Source organism: Rhinolophus ferrumequinum, chromosome 11 (genome assembly GCF_004115265.2).
Source record: "Rhinolophus ferrumequinum isolate MPI-CBG mRhiFer1 chromosome 11, mRhiFer1_v1.p, whole genome shotgun sequence".
Lineage (NCBI taxonomy): Eukaryota > Metazoa > Chordata > Mammalia > Chiroptera > Rhinolophidae > Rhinolophus > Rhinolophus ferrumequinum.
In genome coordinates, this window is record NC_046294.1 from 86,595,468 (window position 1) to 86,615,704 (window position 20,237).

At 54.6% G+C, this 20,237-nt stretch overlaps 1 protein-coding gene across 6 annotated transcripts; it reads left to right on the forward strand.

The window, feature by feature from the left end:
• Positions 1–3,334: 3,334 nt before the first annotated feature.
• Positions 3,335–19,031, forward strand: SIDT2 (SID1 transmembrane family member 2). 6 transcript variants are annotated; one of them, XM_033120262.1, is made up of 28 exons: positions 3,336–4,081; positions 5,720–5,841; positions 6,150–6,314; positions 6,403–6,448; positions 6,842–6,943; positions 7,048–7,131; positions 7,877–7,976; positions 8,173–8,238; positions 9,140–9,233; positions 9,594–9,646; positions 10,000–10,011; positions 10,403–10,474; positions 10,640–10,711; positions 10,900–10,962; positions 11,765–11,883; positions 12,172–12,245; positions 12,343–12,409; positions 12,954–13,027; positions 13,169–13,292; positions 13,493–13,610; positions 14,114–14,250; positions 14,480–14,588; positions 14,843–14,919; positions 15,066–15,112; positions 15,385–15,490; positions 16,127–16,237; positions 17,429–17,542; positions 17,633–19,031. In XM_033120262.1, exons 1-28 carry the CDS (start codon positions 3,899–3,901, stop codon positions 17,693–17,695), a joined length of 2,574 nt encoding a protein of 857 aa, XP_032976153.1. In that variant the 5' UTR covers positions 3,336–3,898; the 3' UTR covers positions 17,696–19,031. The 6 variants fall into 6 exon arrangements, with proteins under 6 accessions (XP_032976156.1, XP_032976153.1, XP_032976155.1 ...); XM_033120265.1 differs by lacking the exons at positions 17,429–17,542; positions 17,633–19,031 and adding an exon at positions 17,202–17,417 and having other exon boundaries at positions 3,335–4,081; XM_033120267.1 differs by lacking the exon at positions 10,000–10,011 and having other exon boundaries at positions 3,796–4,081.
• Positions 19,032–20,237: the final 1,206 nt, after the last annotated feature.

The following is a 20,237-nucleotide window of genomic DNA, read 5'->3' on the forward strand; positions in this document are numbered from 1 at the left end:
TGAGAGTAAATGCTGTGTCTTTAGCTGATGCTCAGTCTATATGCATCCAGTTTTCACAGTCCTTGAAGGAGAGAGAACCAGACACGAGGGCAGCCTTGAGAAAAAACAGAACTTGCGTGATAGAAAGAAGTGCTGTGCTCTTGCTGCCGAGGCTGCCAATGTCCAGGACAATTCTATTTGAACTCCAAGTAGATAACACTGAGCCCTTTTTATGGTCACAATGAAAACAGGAAACTTCATTTCCTTCAGAAGGGTTGGTTTTGCAACCTTTTTTTCTGGGTTGAAGTTCCAGCATTACTTAATTCTAAAAGGTCTGATTTGATTCTGCCCCCCACCCACAGACATGACCACTTCCTTACCCCCAGGTTTCTAAATTACCTAATGGGACTCAGCTAAGCTATTTACTGTCATTCTTACAGTATCCTGTTCCTGGTGCAGTATTAAGGTCATGTTAACAATACCTCTGAGCCAGTGGAGGCTTTCTTCCTGTCCTCTTGCTCCAAATCTCAAAAATCCCGCAGCTTAAAAAGGAGTTGGAACCATGGAATGCTGGGTACCTTGTCAGCTCCCTGCTGAAGGGTCCCATTTCCTAGGTCCTTTCTGTACTCAGGCTCTGAAGGGTGGCCCACAGGGAATAGAAGGAAGTCATCTGAGCCTTGTGACCCTACCCTGCCCCCTTCATCACCAAGGCTGGGGTTGGAATTTTTATATAATAAAATGCAGGGAGAATGCAGTAGCTTGTGCACAGGGCTGAGGGGGCAGCCCTGAGACCTTGACATCTCTTTGCACTCAGGAGTCTGGCTTTGAGACCCAGCACTGCCCTTCTTTTATGCTGACTGTTGCCAACAACAAAAAGGCCTTCTCTCCTCTCAGGGCTGCCAGACCAAAGAAAGGGGCCTATTCACAACTGAGTTGTACTTCCCTCCCTGGGGCGTGAGGCAGCAAAGCTGAGGAAAGGACCTGAGAAAAGCTGCTGCCCTCCTATCCTGTCTGAACACTCATGGTGCTGAGGAGTCAAAGGTTAAGCCCTTGAGACCTTGCAAAAGGGAAGGATCCCTTCTGGGTTTATTTGAATAGATTTCTCCCAAGAATTGCCAGGAGAAAGGGAGCAAACAAATATTGATAGTTCATAGTTGTTGGCCCCAAAGCGATGGTTCTCAAAATTCATTGTCCATAGCAAACTTCTGGAGTACTTGCTAAAATACAGATTCCTGGGCTCCATCCCTCAGAGACTGTGATTCAATAACTGTAAGTAGTGTCTGGATGTGCATTATTAAACAGGCCTAGAGGCACATTTTGCCCCAAAGCCTAAGAGCTAGACTTGGAATGCTTCTCCCTGGACTCCCCACCCCCAGCCTGGGCTTATTCAATACAGTCACAGCACCGACCAGCCTATAGCAGACTCTGTGAGCCTCAACTTCTGGCTCTCACAACTCCCAGGAAAGTTCCTGGCACATGGTAGACCCGTTACTTAACATCAGGTTAAGTGGGGAGCTCAAGCTCGGTGTGAGTATTTCTTAGAGTTCCAGATTTACTGGCAAGATGAGGAGGATCATGATGAGGGAGAAAGTAAAGTCCAATTGCAACATGGAAATCCTACATTGACTCTCCAAACTGGGTACCTCGTGTTATCCTGAGGGTCCTCCAATTCAGGTTTGTTTAGATGTGCTGGAAAGAAGCTCAGGAGACTGGCCAAAGCTCAGGAGACTTGAGTCTAGTGAGGTATTCATGAGCTGACCTTTTCTGGCCTTCACTCCACCTATCTGTAAAATGAGGGGTTTGCTCAGGAGTCTGCTAAGGTTCTCTTTGATCTCTTTTGATCTGACTTTCTAGGGTTCTCGAGCCCCTGCAGCTTGCCTCTGGGCTTCATCCTCAAGTATGAATGCTGGGACAGGGGCCAGGTCTAATTCTCCCACTCACCATTTGCCCAGTATAAACAGGGCAGTACCTGGCACATAGTAGGTGCCCATTCGATATTTATTACAGAAATGAATAAATAATTATAATTGGTCATAGTAAAAAAGTTCTCATTGGAACAATGCCCAGGTAGTGAGGCATGGGCAGGGGCTGAGACTGCTGGAATCTTGTGAGAGAGAGAACTTTGACAAGCCGCTGGCGCGGGTGGTTTCATCAGGGTGTCTGATGGAGGTGGACATAGTACATTTCTTTTTCTTTAAACATATCTAGTTGGTCTGGTACAATATCTAGTTTGTAAAAGAAATTCATGTTCATTGTATAAAATTTGTAAAAATTTTTTTTGAATTTATAAATTTTTAAAAGGTATAAAAAAAATGAGAAACCACCCACAATACAGCAATTGTTTTTTTCTTTTGGCGGGTACTTTTCTATAGTTTTGGAATTAAAGGAAAATGATACGTTATTTTAAAAACCAGCTGTATGTAATTCAAAGATAATTGTTGCTAAATTTTATGATTTTTTTTCAACTTTTTAAATACATGTCTATGTAATTGGAAACCATAGTATTTATGTAGTGTGACGTTGTGAATTCTCTGCTTACATGTCCCTTAAAGTCTTAAGCATCGTTTTTTGATGGCTGTGTGATAATAGTGCATTTAACCACTTCCTCATTATGGACATTTAAGCTGTTTTCTTTATGCTTTATATTATAATTATCACAGTGATAAGGACAGCTGCCCGCACAGTTTTATCTGTATTTCCCTAGGATAGAGTCCTAGAGGCGGAATTACTGGCTCAAAGAGTATAAAGGTCTTTAAGCTTTTTGAAACAGTGACAAAATAATTTGTAGAAAAGTTTTCACCAATTTACACTGAAAATCACTATCTTTCATGAGCTTTGTAGCTGTCTCTGAGAGAAGAGGAGAAAGCCCGGCAATCTTGAAGGCCTCTCTGCAAGGGGAAGTGAGAATTCACATGGGTTCCATTTGCAGTTCAGCGTCAGCTATCCCTCCACCGGCAGGGCGGCAGTGTGACCATGCTGTTTCCTCATTCTTCGTTTCTTAAGATCCCAGGAGAAAAAAAAAAATGGCCCAGGGGTGGAGGATGTTAGTGATAATGGCAGTGGGCATGGGAGTCGGGGGTGGGGGGTGGGGGGAATCCCATCCCTAAGTTTGAGCGGAGAGAAGAATTTGTTAACAAGAATCCGACACTTGGAGATCCTTCACGGAAACATCCGTCTATTCTCAAGTGAGCTTCCAGAGAGGGGCAGGATAACGAAAGAGGAGGCAGTAGAGGGATAGGAGTTGAAGGCTTCCAGCGGGAGAATGCGGCCCCTTTAAGGCCCAATACGGAACCTGGCCCTTTAAATCTGTGTCAGTTTCTCCTGACGTCAGCCGGCGGGCCGGCTGCTCCGCTGTTTACTGCTACGCGGCGCCGCACACTTTCCCGAGTTCCGAGAGCCGGAGTCGCCGCGCCTGCTTGCCCTTAAAGGGCCCGCATCCCAGAAAAACTCGCTGGGCCGCGCGGCGTCTGGTGGCTACCAACTATCACGCCCCTCACCCTCAGACTCTCCTCCCTTCGCGGCCGCCCGGCCGCCGGCTTCCCCATCCTTCCTCCCTCCCCTTTCCCGGCGTCTCCAGGCTCCCAGCAACCAGCCGCTCCCTCGCTCCCCGCCCCGGCGGGCGGCCGCAGGGTCTCCGGGCCGTGCTCGGCCTCTCGTGAGCTGGGACCCCTTCCCGGAGCCGGTACCCCACACTCTCCCCTCCCCCTCCCCGCTGCCCCCTTCCCTCCCGGGCCTCTGGGAGCGTCTGTGCAGTTCCAGGGAGGGGACGTTTCCTAATCTCAGGCCGGGGTTAAAGTTCTGGTCCTGGTGAGATGCTGGAAGCTGCGGCCGGAGCCGCAACCTGTCCCGGAGGTGTCCTGTTGCCTGTCTCTGCCGCCGCCACCACCTCTACCGCTGCCCCTGCCGCCCTGCCAGGGCCATGTTCGCTCTGGGTTTGCCCTTCTTGGCGCTCCTGGTGGCCTTGGTCGAGAGCCATCTGGGGATTCTGGGGCCCAAGAATGTCTCGCAGAAAGACGCCGAGTTTGAACGCACCTACGTGGATGAGGTCAACAGCGAGCTGGTCAACATCTACACCTTCAACCACACTGTGACCCGGAACCGGGTGAGGGATGGGGCTGGACTGGGGCTGGGGCTGAGTGGGTGAGCAGCCAGAGCTAGGCCGGTCTGTGAATCCCGTAGGAACGATGAAGCAGGAGCCCGACTGGGTTCCAGTTTCCCAGAAACACCCTGGACCCTCTTGACCAGTCCTCCTTCCTTTGCCACCATTGTGTGGCTGAAGCTCCCACTGGACAGGTTCTGAACCTCATTCCCATCTTCTCTTTGACTCCCTCCTTTCCACCAGATGTGGTCTGAGCAAGACTGACCTGCTCCCTGCCCAAAACCAGAATGTGATAGCTGTGGGGTCCGCGTGTAAGAGGAAGCAGGCTCGGTGCTGGCCTTGGCCCAGAAAACCCCAGGGGCATGAGACAGGCTCTAACCGAAAGGCTCTGCCCAGGCAACTTAGAGCTGAGACTCCCCAGGGAGGTGAATGCTGGACTTCTCAGGCTGTTGGGACTGCTGGGGCCTTCCCAGTCCTCTTCCAGCCTTCGGAAGCCCGCTGGCCTGGTACATGGAAGGTGGCACAGATGAGGTTAACCTCACGTCGGGTGGGGGGAGAGAGGGAATTTGTCTGTTGTGGAGAATCTCTCTCACCCTGATTTCACTTTCATTTCTTCCTTAGCCAGGAGTTGAACATGAGCATAGCTAGGTACCGGAAGTCTAGAGCTGCAATTTGGAGACTTCTTGTAGCCTGGCTGTACGGTCTCTTGCCCAGCTCTCTCCATGACTGCATTTACTGAGAAGCAGTGGAGTTGAGAATGGGGATCTAATTTATTTTTCTGGATGGGGAGGGATTTGGGTTCTATAACAGGCCAGGATCTGCCTTCAGTCTGGTTCTCTAAAGCTTGATCTCCTGTTGCAAGTACTTTCTTCCCTTTTTCCCCATCTCTGGAGTTACCCTGAGAGCTGTGGCCTCTACCTCTCTGGGAAACGCTGCCCTAGGGCTCAGGTTTCAGCAGCCCATAACAAGATTCACAGGATTTATGTAATTTTATTTTTCATGTAAACTCCTGCTGTCCTATATACTTTCCTCCATAGCGCATAGAGTGAGAGTATCTCCATTTTATAGAGGGGGAAATTGAGGCTCCGAGATGTGAAGTGACTTCTCCCGAGCCCTATCCCTTGGTCAGACCTAGGGATAGAGTTTGGTTTTCTTAGCTCACAACAGTCCCTGTGTGTCCACCCCCCAACCCCCGTATTAGTTGTTGAATTGGAACTTCCGGCTCACAAGGAAGAAAGCTGAGGAGCATTTCTTGCCCTCCTGTGTCTGTGTGTGTGTATCCCATGAACACAGATAGGAATGGGATATCCTAGAGAGGCCTGAGATTGCCACTGTGTTTCCTGTCAGGAAGTGAGTTCCTGCAGTTGCTTGGGTCCTGGTGCCCTGCTGGCACCTGCCCTCTAGGAACTAGCCTCTTCCATGAAGACTCCTCTAAGTTAGCACTAGTCCCTCCTGGAAACTGGGGGCTGCTCTGGCAGAAGAAGGGGAACGTATAGCTTCCCAGTCTGACCAGGATGGAGAAGAACAATGCAGTTGGCATAAGAGGGGCAGGGCTCACAGTTTCTAGAGCCGTGTGTCCCAGGTGGCGGAGGGAGAGTCACCAGTGGCTTAACTGGGGGGCATTTCCATCTCATTCTACAGACAGAAGGCGTGCGTGTGTCCGTGAATGTACTGAATAAGCAGAAGGGGGCTCCTTTGCTGTTCGTGGTTCGGCAGAAGGAGGCGGTGGTATCCTTCCAGGTGCCCCTAATCCTGCGAGGGCTGTGAGTAGGACCGGGGATCAGGGAAGGGGTAGGCCTAGGCCAAGGCCTTGCCCAGAGCCTCACCCACGTCCTTATCTGGGGCTTCAGACCACCCAGGAGCCCCCCTGTTTCTCCTCCCCCTCCCCAGGACCAGGAGGTTGATCAATGGCGTGAGGGCCAAACCAGCCAGCCTGGAATCTGTCAGCCTAGCGGGGGTAGGGGTAGGAGGGTGGTAGAGACCAGAGTGGAAGAATTGGGGCTTTGCTCCCCGAAAGTGGCATGCTGCTTGGAACAGTAGTCACATCTCGACTCTCTGCTTCGGGCCATAGGTATCAGCGCAAGTACCTCTATCAAAAGGTGGAACGAACGCTGTGTCAGCCCCCCACTAAGAATGAGTCTGAGATCCAGTTCTTCTACGTGGACGTGTCCACCCTGTCACCAGTGAACACCACGTACCAGCTCCGGGTCAACCGAATGGACGACTTTGTGCTCAGGTCTGCAGGGGACAGTTAGGAGACCATAGGTCTGACCTCCTTCCCAAGCTCTGGGAGTAACCATGGGGGACTCTTCTCTGTCCTGCAGGACTGGGGAGCAGTTTAGCTTCAATACCACAGCAGCCCAGCCTCAGGTAAGATCCCCCTATTGGTTGCCCCTCAAGAGGAGAAATGGTGAACTTGAACATGGGAGTCGTTGGTGGTTTTTGCCATGAGTTTCAAGTTGGCTGGGCTCTCCCTGGAGGGACTCTAGAAACAGAGGCTCTGGCTCCAAGGTGGTAAGGGGCAGATAGCACGGGAAGTACAGAGACGTGGGATCTGGCTGCCTCTCGGGCACTGTCCTGAGTGCCCAGCTGAGGTCAAGGGGAGTGTATACAGAAAATGGGGCTGCTTATGTTTAAGACCTGTCTTCCTAGAGCGCCTCCACTGCCCAACCCTAAGGGAATTCACACTGTTCCCTTCTAGAGGGGCAGAGAGAGCATCCTCATGACACAGGGCTCTCCCTGCCACCCTTCTTCTGCTCTCAGTACTTCAAGTATGAGTTCCCAGAGGGAGTGGACTCGGTGATTGTCAAAGTGACCTCCAACAAGGCCTTCCCCTGCTCAGTCATCTCTATCCAGGATGTCCTGGTAAGTGTGCTGTCGTTTTACACTCCGTCAGCGGGTAGCAGGGCTTCTACAGAGGGGGGCAGGCCCCAGGTCCCTGCATCTACCTCTCCCCTCCTCCTCTGTAGTGCCCCGTCTATGACCTAGACAACAATGTCGCCTTCATCGGCATGTACCAGACTATGACCAAGAAGGCAGCCATCACTGTGCAGGTAGGAAATGCATGTGGGCTTGTGGGCGATGTGGCCAGTGGTTAGCTTTCCAAAGCCCTGCTCCTTTTTCCCTGCCCCATTCCTCCTCTACCCATAAGACTGAGTCCTGCATCCTCAGTCTCTGAGACTTTCGGTCCCCTGACACAGTATGTGAGAGTGAGTCATAATCCCAGTAGCCTTTGGGGACAGGAAAGAGCAGCATACCCTTTCTGGCTGTTATATCTACCTCATTCACGGTAATGACAGCAAGGAGAGGAGGAAAGGGGCCCTGGCTGAGGCTTTGTGCCTGCTCTTAGCGAAGGCTCAAGCCTATGCTGGGGGCAGGGAGGGGGCGGCCATGTGTTTACCTCGCGACATTCAGTCCTGTAACTGATGGAAGCAATGTGGTCCCTCCACTTTTTCCCTGGCTGATGCCCAACCCATGGGTTCCATGATGGTGGGGCACACGCACATTTGGTCACCTGTGTAGGTTGAGAGTTTGGGCTCTGGAGTCAGATAATCCTGGCTTCACCCCTTAACTGGCAGTGTGACCCTAAGCTAACTTTTGAGACTGTCCAACAGGGATAACGACAGTACTGATCTCAGACGGATCTTTGGGAGGGTTAAGTAAAATCATATGTGAAGAGAGCTCAGCATAATGTCTGGCCCAAAGTAGTTATTCAGCAAAGGATGGGGATGGTGATGACGATTGCTGATACGACGATGATGATGCTTAGTCATCGCCATCATCATCATAATCCTGCAGCGCAAAGACTTCCCCAGCAACAGCTTCTATGTGGTGGTGGTGGTGAAGACAGAAGACCAGGCCTGTGGCGGTTCCTTGCCTTTCTACCCTTTTGTAGAAGGTAATGTTGTGCCCGGGCGCGGCTGGGGATCGGGAGGTCTTGGTTACTTCCTGGGAGGTAGAAGAACCTGCATGACTGATTGGTGTACATGATGGAGTATGGGGTTTTGGCCCCAGACCCTCCCACGCCTGCTCCCCCTAACTGTAGCCAAGCTCCAGGCAGCCGTTTGTTTGCCAATTTGACATTTTACTTCTAGATGAACCGGTCGATCAAGGGCACCGCCAGAAAACCCTGTCAGTGCTGGTGTCTCGAGCAGTCACATGTGAGTGGGTGACATAGTGGGGATGGACTGGCCTCTGGCTCTTTCTCTCAGACCTGGGTAGGAAGTGTGAGGAAGCCTACTCAAGCAGGCTGACAGGGTAGGGAAGGGGCGTGTTCTTGGTAGGCTTCACGACGGGAGGGCCAGGAGGTGAGTCCGCTATAACTTGGTACAGAGAGTCCATGACTAAAGAATGAAGTACGAGTTCTAGTTTTCTCTGTGACGCTTCGGAGCAGTGTAATCTCATTGGGCCTCAGTTTCCCCATCTCTATAACAGGGATAATAGGATCTATCCCATTAGTCTCACTCACTAAGTTGTGAGGTTTAGCACAAAATTAGTAGGAAAGTACCAGGCCCTTTAGTCATGCTCAGTCAATATTTACTGAATGATGGAATGGAGCCCTTTGTAAACTGGAAAGTATAAGATAAAAAGAAGAGACTGTGATGGGAGGGGAAAGAAGTGCGTCTCCTTTACGGATTCTTTATTTAGTAAATATTTATTGAGCACCTTCTGTGTGCCAGGTGCTGTGCTCCAGCTGCAGTCCTTAGGGAGCGCCTGGCTCGAGGGACAGGAGCCTGTTGCTGTGCTGAGAGCTCTGAGGAGCAAAGGACAGGTCACTGGGAACGCATGACAGAGAAAGCTCCCGAGAGGACCTAGTGCCTGAACTGGGTTTTGAAGGTTAAGTTAAGATGGAGTTTTTGAGGAAGAAGTAGAGGAAAGAGTTCTTGCCAAGGGAGCAACATGAGCGCACACAGGCATTATGTCACAGTTTGGCATATCTGAGGACCGACGAGTTGTTCACACTGGCATGGTCATTACATTTGAGGGAAGCAGTGTGAGGGATTTGGCTGGGCCCTGTGTGCCATGATCGGTCTGTTCACCTTCCTGCTTCCTTCCCCACAGCTGAGGCCTATGTAGGTGGGATGCTCTTTTGCCTGGGCATATTTCTCTCCTTCTACCTGCTGACCATCCTCCTGGCCTGTTGGGAGAACTGGAGGTAAAGTGGAACTGCTGGGCCCTCCGCTGTTCTGGGGTAGGTAGGGCAGGAGATGTGGGGGAGACGGCCTGGCAGGATCTGAGCTGGCTGTGTGTCATCTCCCACACCATCCACAGGGCAGAGGGAAGCAGGCCCCTGGTAGGGTCTGTGGTCCAGGGGCCTCTCCTCTGGAAACACCATCTTCCCTCGACCTTCTTCCCAAGCACGGAGACCTCACATTGCTTCCCAACCTGGGAGAACCCTAGGATCATGGATGAAGGACAGGGTGATGGGGTGGAGATGGTGGAAGGCAGGCCAGCCCAGCATAGGAGGGCTCCTTGTCCTGCCCCTCTGGTTTGCCTCTGGATTCTCTCCCTGCAGGCAGAGGAAGAAGACCCTTCTGGTGGCTGTGGACCGAATCTGCCCAGAAAGTGGTACCTGCAGAGGGCCTGGGTGGGAGGGCAGAGTTTGCTTTTTCTTTTGGAGGGGATAGTGGTGGATGGTTCCCTTGGAGGTTGGAGGAGGCTTTCTGGGGGCTTCTGGATATTCAGATCGGGAGTAACACTACAGATGGACGTGGGGCTAGGGTATTGTGCCTATCAATCCCTAACATACCTGTCTGAAAGGCTGCCACTTGATTCGTTCTCTGGGTCTAGCTATACTGTCTGTTTGCCTCAGACAATGGAGCTCACAGTCTCGGGGGTTATTAACCTTTCATTCTCTCTCCCTTTCTTCCGTCCCTCGCTCTCTTTCTATCCTCTCTCCTGCTTGGGACCTTCTCTCTCAGCTTCTCTCCTTGGTAAGCTCCAGGTGCTGTGGGCAGAGGAGCTGGAGTCCAGAGTTGGGGAGGGAGGGGAAGCACAAGGGGTGTCTGAGTGGGACCTGGGCAGGCCAATGCTGTCTGTTCTTGATGCTGGTAATTTAGATGCATCAATTCCTTGACTTTTCTCTCTTCAGGGAGGACAAAAGGTGGCGAGTGTTTCCACTGGGGACACACATGGGAGGGAGGTCGAGGCAGATGGTGGTGGTGGGATGCGGCCAGATGTTTGCTGGGATGGGTGCTTATTCTTTGCTGCCGCCACGGCCGCTCTGTATCTGTCTTGTTTGTCTGGATTCTTCCTTCTCTATTCTCCCTGGCTTTGGCCTCTCTCTACTTCCAGGGCTAAGGGGAACTTGACTTCTCATTGCAGGTCACCCTCGGGTCCTGGCCAACTCCTTCCCTGGCAGCTCCCCTTATGAGGGTTACAACTACGGCTCCTTTGGTATGTGCCAACGCCAGAGGTTGTGCTGGCCCACTCACAACCACGTTTCCTGACACTGCCACCTTCAAGGTGGCAGATTGGCAGCCAGCCCCCTCAGAGCCCCTTGGGGATGGATCCGGCATTTCCCCTACCTGAGGTCTGTCCACACCACTTACCATTCTGCAGACAACTGTTCCGGGTCCACCGAGGGTCTGGTTGACAGCATGAGCACGGGGGATCTCTCCTACAGTTACCAGGGTGAGTGGGCCCGGTAGGCCAAGCCGTGTGGTGCAGGGCTGGTGCTGGCTGGGTGACACCCGATGGTGGGTGGTAGCCTCTTCTGCCAGATGCTGGGACAGGGAAGGGCCTGCTATCTCCCTCCCCCTCCTCCCTCTGTCTTTCCTCCTTGGCCCCATTTCCCTGGTAACTTTCCCTTTCCTTTGAAGGGCACGACCAGTTCAAGCGGCGCCTCCCCTTTGGCCAGATGCGGCAGCTGTGCATTGCCATGGGTAGATGTGGGGGGCGGGGGGCGCTGCTCTGCCAATCAGCTCCTGCCAGGGTGGTTGACTGGAGCCGGTAGGCTCTGGGGCCAGAAAGCTGCTTTGTGCATGGCTTTCCCATCTAATGCCAATAATTGCCAGCTCTTGTGTCTTTTGCAATAAGCAGGTACTGGCCTCTGATGCTGCTAGGCTGACACCCCAGCTACCCCTGGGCCAGAGGTTCTGGTTTGCTGCCATGCTTACCAGCTCCCTCACTCCCTGGCCTGCTGGGGTAGGGCTCATGGGCAGGGGGGTCATGACCTGGCCTCTGGGGTCAGACAGGGTCACAGGAGGAAGCTTCTGAAGGCACAAAAAAAGCACAGGCTAAAGCAGCAGGTGCTCTTCCTAGAGGCAGCCTCTCAGCCTTGCCTGCACCCCAGGGCCCACTTGGTCTTTACCCAGTGGGGTGTCTTCTCAGACATCCCCATGGCTGGGTGCCTTCTAATCAGCATGACTTCTGCCAAATTCTGCTGCTTGAGTCCGGGACCTGGGGTCTGCTCAGTGTCCTGGCTTGGAAGCCTTAGCTCAGTGAGGGGGGCCAGGGCTCGAGCAGTCCCTGTTTGGCGGCCTCTTTGCAGAGTCCTCCCTGGTTCCCCTCAAGGACTTAGAAGCACTGATCCCTCCGCCCGGGCCTGAGCCTACCTCCGCCCCTGCTCTGAGCCCACAGTTTGCCTCTTCCCACTGCCCAGTAATTGTGACAGTTGCTCCAGGTGGGTGGAGACAGACCTCGAGCTCTGCCCACTGGGCAACCTTTCCGTCCTGCCTTCCTCAGACCGTTCCCTTGACCCTGTGGGCACGCGACCACGACTGGACTCCATGAGCTCTGTGGAGGAGGATGATTATGACACATTGACCGACATCGAATCGGACAAGAATGTCATTCGCACCAAGGTCTGACACCTTGTGGGCTGGCCCTGGTCAGGGGTTCCCCAAGGAAGGGAGGTTCAGTGTTCAGGCCTCAGTATATCATCCCCCTGGGGTGAAAAAGAGCTCAGCTGGGGCAGGACAGATTCCAGGGGAACTGACTGGATTCCCAGCCCTTCTGGGCTGATTGGCCAGCAGCACTAGAATGGCCAAGAACCCTGCCCACCCGTCCTGGCCCCTCCTGTGCTTCTCTCACCTGGGTGAGAGGGGCCTCTCCAGGCAGTCGAAAAGGGGCTCACTCCAGCTTCTCCCCAGCAATACCTCTATGTGGCCGACCTGGCACGCAAGGACAAACGGGTTCTGCGGAAAAAGTACCAGATCTACTTTTGGTGAGTGGATGGGGTGGGGGGGGGCTTCCTGTGATTGGCAGGTGGTGTGGCCATTTCTCGGGTCCTGCCACCTGGCCACTGCCCTCCCACTCCTCAGGAACATCGCCACCATTGCCGTCTTCTATGCGCTTCCTGTGGTGCAGCTGGTGATCACCTACCAGACGGTGAGTGGGGGGTGGGCTGGCTCCCCTGGGCCCGTGCTGAGTGCCCTCCCAGAACTGCAGGCTCCCCTTCCCCCAAGTCTGGGTCACTGCCCTGAGTGTAGAGCCTCCCATCCTGGGGCTCTGCCGCCAGCACAGATCTGAGGTCACAGGACCTGGGTTCAAATCCCAGCTCTGCCTCACCAGCTGGATAACCTTATGCAAGTCATGTGAACCGCCCTGAGCCTCAGTTTATTCCATGGCAAAATGGAGATAGCACAGTATCAATGATGGCACCTTCCCCAGGTTCTTGTGGGCATTCACGAAACAAGTCCTGCGACTTTGTAAGTCTAGGTTTCCTTTCCCTTTTCTCTGTACTGGGTCACACCCCAGGGTGTTCAGACACACCCAGTAAGGGGCGACTGTGCCAAAAGGAGGACTTGACTACTGCCTGTGGTGGCATTTCCTATCCATGGCAGAATGGGACGGGCTGGAACGGTGTGGGCTGGGCAGCAGGCTGAGTTCCGTGCTCTAGCAGCCCCCTTCCTGCTCCCACTCTCTGCTGCAGGTGGTGAATGTCACAGGGAATCAGGACATCTGCTACTACAACTTCCTCTGTGCCCACCCACTGGGCAACCTCAGGTGGGGATTGTCTGGGGAGGCCCTTTTCCTAGGGAAAAGGTGAACCCGGAAAGTGTCCAGGGGCTCTGCGACTGACCCCTCAGGTGGGGAAGAGGCTGGAGTGTGAGGCCGAGGCAATGTGTCCTGTGCCACCTCTTCTAGCGCCTTCAACAACATTCTCAGCAACCTGGGGTACATCCTGCTGGGGCTTCTCTTCTTACTCATCATCCTGCAGCGGGAGATCAACCACAACCGAGCCCTGCTGCGTAATGACCTCTACGCCCTGGTGAGGAGCACCTGCCTGCCCACTGATGGCCCCCCTCCAGACTCTAGAAGGCGTGGCCCAGCGCAGCCCTGCCCCACCCAGCCCTGCCCTTCTCAGTCCTGCCTACATGCCCACTCTACCCACATCCCCCTCTCTCACAATCTCCCTCTCCCTTCCCATCTTACCTCCTCTCTCCCTTCCCTTTTCTTTCTCCCCAACAGGAATGTGGGATCCCCAAACACTTTGGCCTGTTCTATGCCATGGGTACAGCCCTGATGATGGAGGGGTTGCTGAGTGCTTGCTATCACGTTTGCCCCAACTATACCAATTTCCAGTTTGGTGAGCGGGCCTCCCTATTCCCTGGCGAACCTGGGGCAGGGACCTCCCTGAGTCTTCTGTTCCCATGTCATCCACAGATATCCCCAACACTCAGCCACACAGGTTACTCCACGGCTGCATTACCTGTGCACACGCAGCCTAGTTTATGGAGAATAGGCATCTGGATGCTATTTCATTCACCTGTTGAGCCTTTCCTATGGGAAAGCATGTGCGAGCACTGAGGAAACGAAGATAATTAAGATATGTTCCCTGATTTCAGGGTGCTCAGACTAAGTTGTCTTGTCAGGGGAAGTCAGGCTGTGGATGACAGCCAGTGGGTGGCAGTATGGTGTGGCAGGGGCAGTTAAAGGACGGAGAGTCAAGTGTCAGCCCGCCAGCCGCTCGCTCTGTGGCCTTGAGGTGGTGTGGGGCTTCTCTCTTCCATTCTGATTGTCGGGGCTGGGAGTTCTGTGCTGAGGCTCGGTGGATGTTGCTGAAGCTCTCGTCCACGTCCCCCACCCTAGACACGTCATTCATGTATATGATCGCCGGGCTGTGCATGCTCAAACTCTACCAGAAGCGGCACCCGGACATCAACGCCAGTGCCTACAGTGCCTACGCCTGCTTGGCCATCGTCATCTTCTTTTCTGTGCTGGGTGTGGTGAGGCCCTGACCCCCTCTGCTCGCCCTGTAGGAAAGGTGCACGTGTGCTCACACACGCACGTGCACACACCCCCTCTCTGCCTCCTGCAGGAGAGATCCTGCTCCTTCCCTAAGGTGCTTTCCCTGGCCTGGCTGAACAGCAGCCTGGCTCTGCTTGAGGAAGGGCGGGCTAGGGGAGCAGCTTGCTTCTGTGCCTCCTCAGTCCTGTCCTGCGTGGCCCCCGGCAGGTGTTTGGCAAAGGGAACACGGCGTTCTGGATTATCTTCTCGGTCATTCACATCATCTCCACGCTGCTCCTCAGCATACAGCTCTATTACATGGGCCGCTGGAAGCTGGGTGAGGGTGTGTCCAGGGCAGGGCGTGGGGAAAGGACCTGCTGGGCCCCATGGGATGAGGGCTTGGTGACCTTGGGGGCCTGGATCACAGGAGACCTTTGGGTTCTGCCCTCTCACTGGGGGCCTGGAGGAATCACTGGGTGAAGAATTAGATGAGGCCTTGGCATAGCTGTGGCCTCCAAAGGCCCTGGTTCCTCTCAGCTGACACAGGCCAGGGGTGTGGGAAACAAGGGGTACCTGCCCTTCTCCTTGCAGACTCAGGGATTTGCCGTCGCATCCTCCACGTGCTCTACACAGACTGCATCCGGCAGTGCAGCGGGCCGCTCTACGTGGTACCTGCCTCGCTCCCCAGGCCCCCCTCCTCCACCTGCTCGCTTTCCTCTGGTGGGGGTGGGGGCACCAAGTGACTTGGGCCTGCTCCCGCTTCTCTCCCTGTCTCCTGCCCGGTCTCAGTCCCCACGCTTCTGCTTCCCTCCAGGACCGTATGGTGCTGCTGGTCATGGGGAACATTATCAACTGGTCACTGTAAGTCGAGCCCCTGTCTGTGGTCACCTGGCTGGGTGGATGCTTGAGGACTTGGCCAGCCACTGGCTGCCGTGGGGGCCATGGACACATTCTCAGCTTTGGGCATGAGAAATGGGGGCCGACAAGAGAGGTTTTGGCACCTGGGGTTCTAGAGTCTTCTGTGGGCCTCTGAAGCAGACCCAGATCATAAGAAAAACGGGGCAGGAGCGAGGGCAAGCCGTTTTGCTGCCTGGCCCGCCCCTACATCACCAGCCCTCCCTCACTCCTTCCAGGGCCGCCTATGGGCTCATCATGCGCCCCAATGATTTTGCCTCCTACTTACTGGCCATCGGCATCTGCAACCTGCTGCTTTACTTTGCCTTCTACATCATTATGAAGGTGAGTGGGGCGGCTGAGCCTGCTGCTCTGCCTTTTGGGGCGGCAGACGGGCACAGCCTGCCCGGGTACTACTGAGAGGGAGGGAGAATCTTCTGTCCATCTGCCGGGGAGGTTTGAGGAGGGGAGAGGCTAGCCCCCTGGGACACACTATGTCCTATATCCACTTACTGACACCTTCCGTATTCTAAGAATGGCCCATGAAACGGGTAGCACTTTGAGCCACTGTTGGTAAGAGCCCTGTTCAATGCAGAAGAGGTTGAGGAGGTGGGGCTCCCCGAGTCTGTGGCAGGCTTGGGCCTCCGAGGGCCTAGTGCTTCCCAGGGAACCCTCATGCCACCCGATGTGAGAGGAGCCCCATGCACACAGAGAAAGCTGCCTGGTTAGCACCCCGTGCCAGCACAGGGTTCTGTACACACGGAGGCCCAGCCGGGGTGGACATCAGCAGTGAGGACCCCAGGCTTCTGGCGTGGGCACAAGTTGAGCTGTGTAACTATATGAGGTAATGGTATGAATCCAAGAAGCCTTCCCGAAAGCCTGGAAAGGCACCAGGAGAGCAGCATGCAGGCAGGCTAGGACGTGGGGCGGGAGGAGGTCTGGCCCCCAGGCTGCTCTTCCCTTCCCCACTCCCACCCGCAGCTCCGCAGCGGGGAAAGGATCAAGCTCATCCCCCTGCTCTGCATCGTCTGCACCTCGGTGGTCTGGGGCTTTGCACTCTTCTTCTTCTTCCAAGGACTCAGCACCTGGCAGGTGAGCAGTCATCCTGCCGGGGCGGGGAGTTGCCCACATGTGCATTTTGAGCCCACACGTGGCCTTTTCAAACATAAGTTGTGAGCACTTCCATGGCCAGCACTTTCACAGCAGCTTTCTTGTTTAATTCTCCTACCATTCAGCATGCCAGCATGAAGGGTCCCTGTTGTACTTACAAGGAAGCTGAGGCTCAGGGAGGCTAAGGGACCTGCCCAAAGTCACAGAGCTAGTGAGTGGCACAGCTGGGGTTTGAAGCCAGCTCTGTCCTCTGCCTCCTTGGGCACCTGCCATGGATCAGGTTTCAATCCTGTGATCCGAACCAACTCTGCCTTTGACACACTTGTAATCTAGTTCAAGAAAAGGACTGTGAGATTCTGGCTTTCTGTTTACAATATGATACACAAGATGAGGGGTATAGGTAAGACAGGCACGGGAAGGCACAAAGGGCAGAGGACAGAGGCCTCTGTGAGTTAGGAGGTCCGGGAAAGCTCCTGGAAGAGGCAGGCCTGACTCTTGGCCTTAAAGACCCTGGATGATGGGGAAGGGCCTGTGTAACAAACGATACAGAGGCAGAACCGGAGGCAGATTTGGGGCTTAGTGAATGTACTACTTTGGGAGCCAGGTGAAGACGGTGAGCTCTTTGAGGGCAGGGCGGGTCTTTCATGTCATCTCCGTGACCTCAGCGTGTGGCACAGACAGCCCCCAGACAGAGTAAGGTCCAGCCAGTGTGTGTTGGATAGAGGTTATGGGTAGAGCACAGGGGACCTTGAGTGCCACAGAACAAGGCTACTGCCAGGCTTGGGCAGGGGTTTGTGACCTGCCAGTTATGCATTAGAAAGAAAATGAGCCTGAACGAGCCCTGGAGGCCTGATTTAAGCAGAAGGCAGGGTCCAAGGCGGCGACTGAGTTAGGAGGCTTTGTGGACTTCTAGTGTCTCAAGGTTATCACAACCCTCTGCTCTTAGGTCAAAGGAAAGAGGAATCTGAGGGGAGGAGGATCAGAGTGAAACAATGGAGAGGGCAGAAGCAGGGAGAAATTTGGAACCAGCCAATTCTTGGATGTGGGAGACGAGAGCAAGGGGCAAGGCAGGAAGAAGGTGGTCTCCTCCAGGGGCTGGGAACTGGGAGGGCCCTGGAGGGAGCAGGGCTGCCAGGGCGATGTGGGCAGGCAGCTCTCCCTGTTCTTGCCCAGAAAACCCCTGCCGAGTCGCGGGAGCACAACCGGGACTGCATCCTCCTTGACTTCTTTGACGACCACGACATCTGGCACTTCCTCTCCTCCATCGCCATGTTTGGGTCATTCCTGGTACGTGAGACTCTTCTGGCCCAGTGGGGAGGGTGAGGTAGAGGGCATGCTGTCCCGTTTCCTGTGCTTGACTCAGCGTCCACCCCCCAGGTGTTGCTGACACTGGACGACGACTTGGACACGGTGCAGCGGGATAAGATCTATGTCTTCTAGCGGGAGCCAGGCCCCTTGCTTCACCTGTGGGGCCCAGAGCTCCTCTGCCTCACTGCCCGGAGCCTCTGTAGCACCAGGGGTGTGAGGCCCAGCCCTGCTGCCCAGGGCTGGGTGGCTGTGGGACAGCGAGCCCGAGCCCAGGCTTGGCCTGGGACAGTCACAGGAGTGGCCTTGAACCTTGTAGCTGCTGTCTGCCAGGGAGGAGGCCTGCTCCCCTGAGACTCCTGATGCTGGCCAAATTGCTGCTTTCTTCTCAGTGTTTGGGCCTTCCGCGGTCCCTGTCCTTGACTCTCTCCATTTGTCCCTCTGCAGGAGGAAGGGGGAAAGTGTTGCCCTGCCCATCTCATGCCTGACGTTCTGCCCGTCCTTCCCCCTCCCTCAGCCTGGTCCCCAAAGCCCTTTCTTCCTCAGTCTGGGGCCTAACTCTCTGTCCTGCACCAGGGCCTCACTTCTCTTTGAGGCTGTACCTGGCTGCCATCACTGCCCACTCTGGTCAGCCAGGATAGATGGGGGGTGTAGAATTTTGGGGGCTGGCCAGCTGGTGCCAGGCTTTTGGTGCTAAGACCTGTGAAGGTCCCTGGCTGGCTCTTCGGCAATGAGGGTCAGCCCTATGTGAGAACGGCCTTTGATCTGAGGGGCTGAATTCGGAGGTCACCTTCCTATTCTGTCAGCCTCCAGACTGACACTGGCACCAGGATTGGAAAGAAAAAGCAACTCACCCTTTTTCTTCCTTTTTCTCTCCAGGCTCTTAGTCCTGCCAAGCCCCAGCTGGGGGCCTTTCAGTGCCATTGACATTACCCAAGAATGGCCAAGGGTGAAGGAGGGAGGATACGAAGAGCCCAGCCCATCCTGCCTCCTCCACGGCCACCAGTGGAGCCCCAGTGCCTATCTTAGAAAGGGGCTCAAGAAAGGGACATGACATTTCCCTGTATGTCCCTGGTTCCAGCCTCACTCTAGGACCTAGGGCTGGCTCCTAAGTTTCCGTCCTTCTTCAGCCAAGTTCTGTGTTTGTCACACACATACGTATATATGAAACCTTGGAGTTTACACTGAGTGGCCCCAGCTCTGGGACCCCTGGCTGCTCTGGTCCTGGGCGCCTCTTTGCCCTACACGGCCCATTCCAGATGCCAAGGTTGGGGAGGTCAGGTCGGGCCTCCGCCTCCCAGATGGAAATGTGTTTTATTCTCCCCAACTCGTTTTTAGCTCTCCCTTGGGCTGAGGAGAGGAGATGGGTCTGGATGTTTTTTAAGAACTCCGTTTAATGTCTATTTCCACGCTATGGTTGCATTTCTGTTTTCTACGAAAGAGTTTGCATTCAATTAAAGAAACAACCAGATGCAGTTCTTGGTCCCCTGCTTTCTCCCCCTTTCTGGGTGTAGATGTTGAGACTGGGGGTGGGGCAGGGGCCTTCTGTTTTCCAGGTCTCTGGTCTACCTTTCTCTTTGCCACGCTGCAGGCCCATTGGGAACAACAGTTCCTTGATTCCTCCAGGCTTTTCCTCTCCCCTCAGCAGTGGCATCAATTCAGTAAACGTTCACTAGGGGCCTGGCGAGTGGCAGTGGCCTCTGCCCACCTGGCCCCCACCTCGCATTCAGGCAGCCTCACTTCTGACCCGAGCGCCTCCCAGCAGAGCAGGCTGCCGGTACAGTGTGCTCCCTGAGGGACAGGAGCATGCCGGTCAAGGCTGGCGTGCCGCTCGGGAACACAGGATGGTGATGGCGACTGGTGAGTGGGCGTGTGGATGACATGCTCCAAGAGGAAGGAGTTTTGCAGTTACCCTGGAAGGTTGGTTTAGATTTCATCAGGCTAGGGGAGATGATTTGCGGGGCGAGGAGGCTGGTGAATTCAGGACCCAACCAGAGATCTATGGGCTGCTCTCTAGCCGATTCCCCGGCCTCTCTGCTCTTCCCCGCAGACGCCACGAGGGGGCACTGTAGCTCTATGCGCTGATACGAGCCAGTGTGGAGTCGCTGGGGGACCTGAGGGTGGGGAACGGAGCTCGTTTCCTCTAGCAGGGAGGGGGCTGCGGGGTGAGCTTTGGAGGTCGGAGGCTGACTGTGGCGCGCCAGCCCTCTCCTGGTGGTGCTGGGTGTGTCTGTGCTGAGTGTGTGGTGGAGAGTGTTAGCTCCTTCCTGCCAGGCTGCCCTAGGTTGGAGGCGTGCCTCAGCGGGCACCCCAGAGACAACATTTGCAGTCTCTCACCTTCTTAACCTCCTTCTACCCCTTCCTGAAACCCCTGAAACCAGGAACAAGCAACATATGAGTGGTGATGGAGTCCAGTCCATTTTCAGGATAGACAGGTTGTTTCTAAAGGGAGGGAGGGAGGGAGGCATTATAGCAGCACCTGAGCCTCCTACCCCACTGTTGGGGTCTCAGGCCCTGCCAGGCCTTAGAGACCCTCTGGATGGGGGCCAGGGTCCACTGAGCTGCGGCTGAATCCTTAAAGCCCACCCCAACTAGAGCATGTAACTCAAGGCCCACCTCAACTGTAGTTCTCAGCCTGAGCAGGGTGGTACAACTGAAAGGGTGAATCTGATAGCCT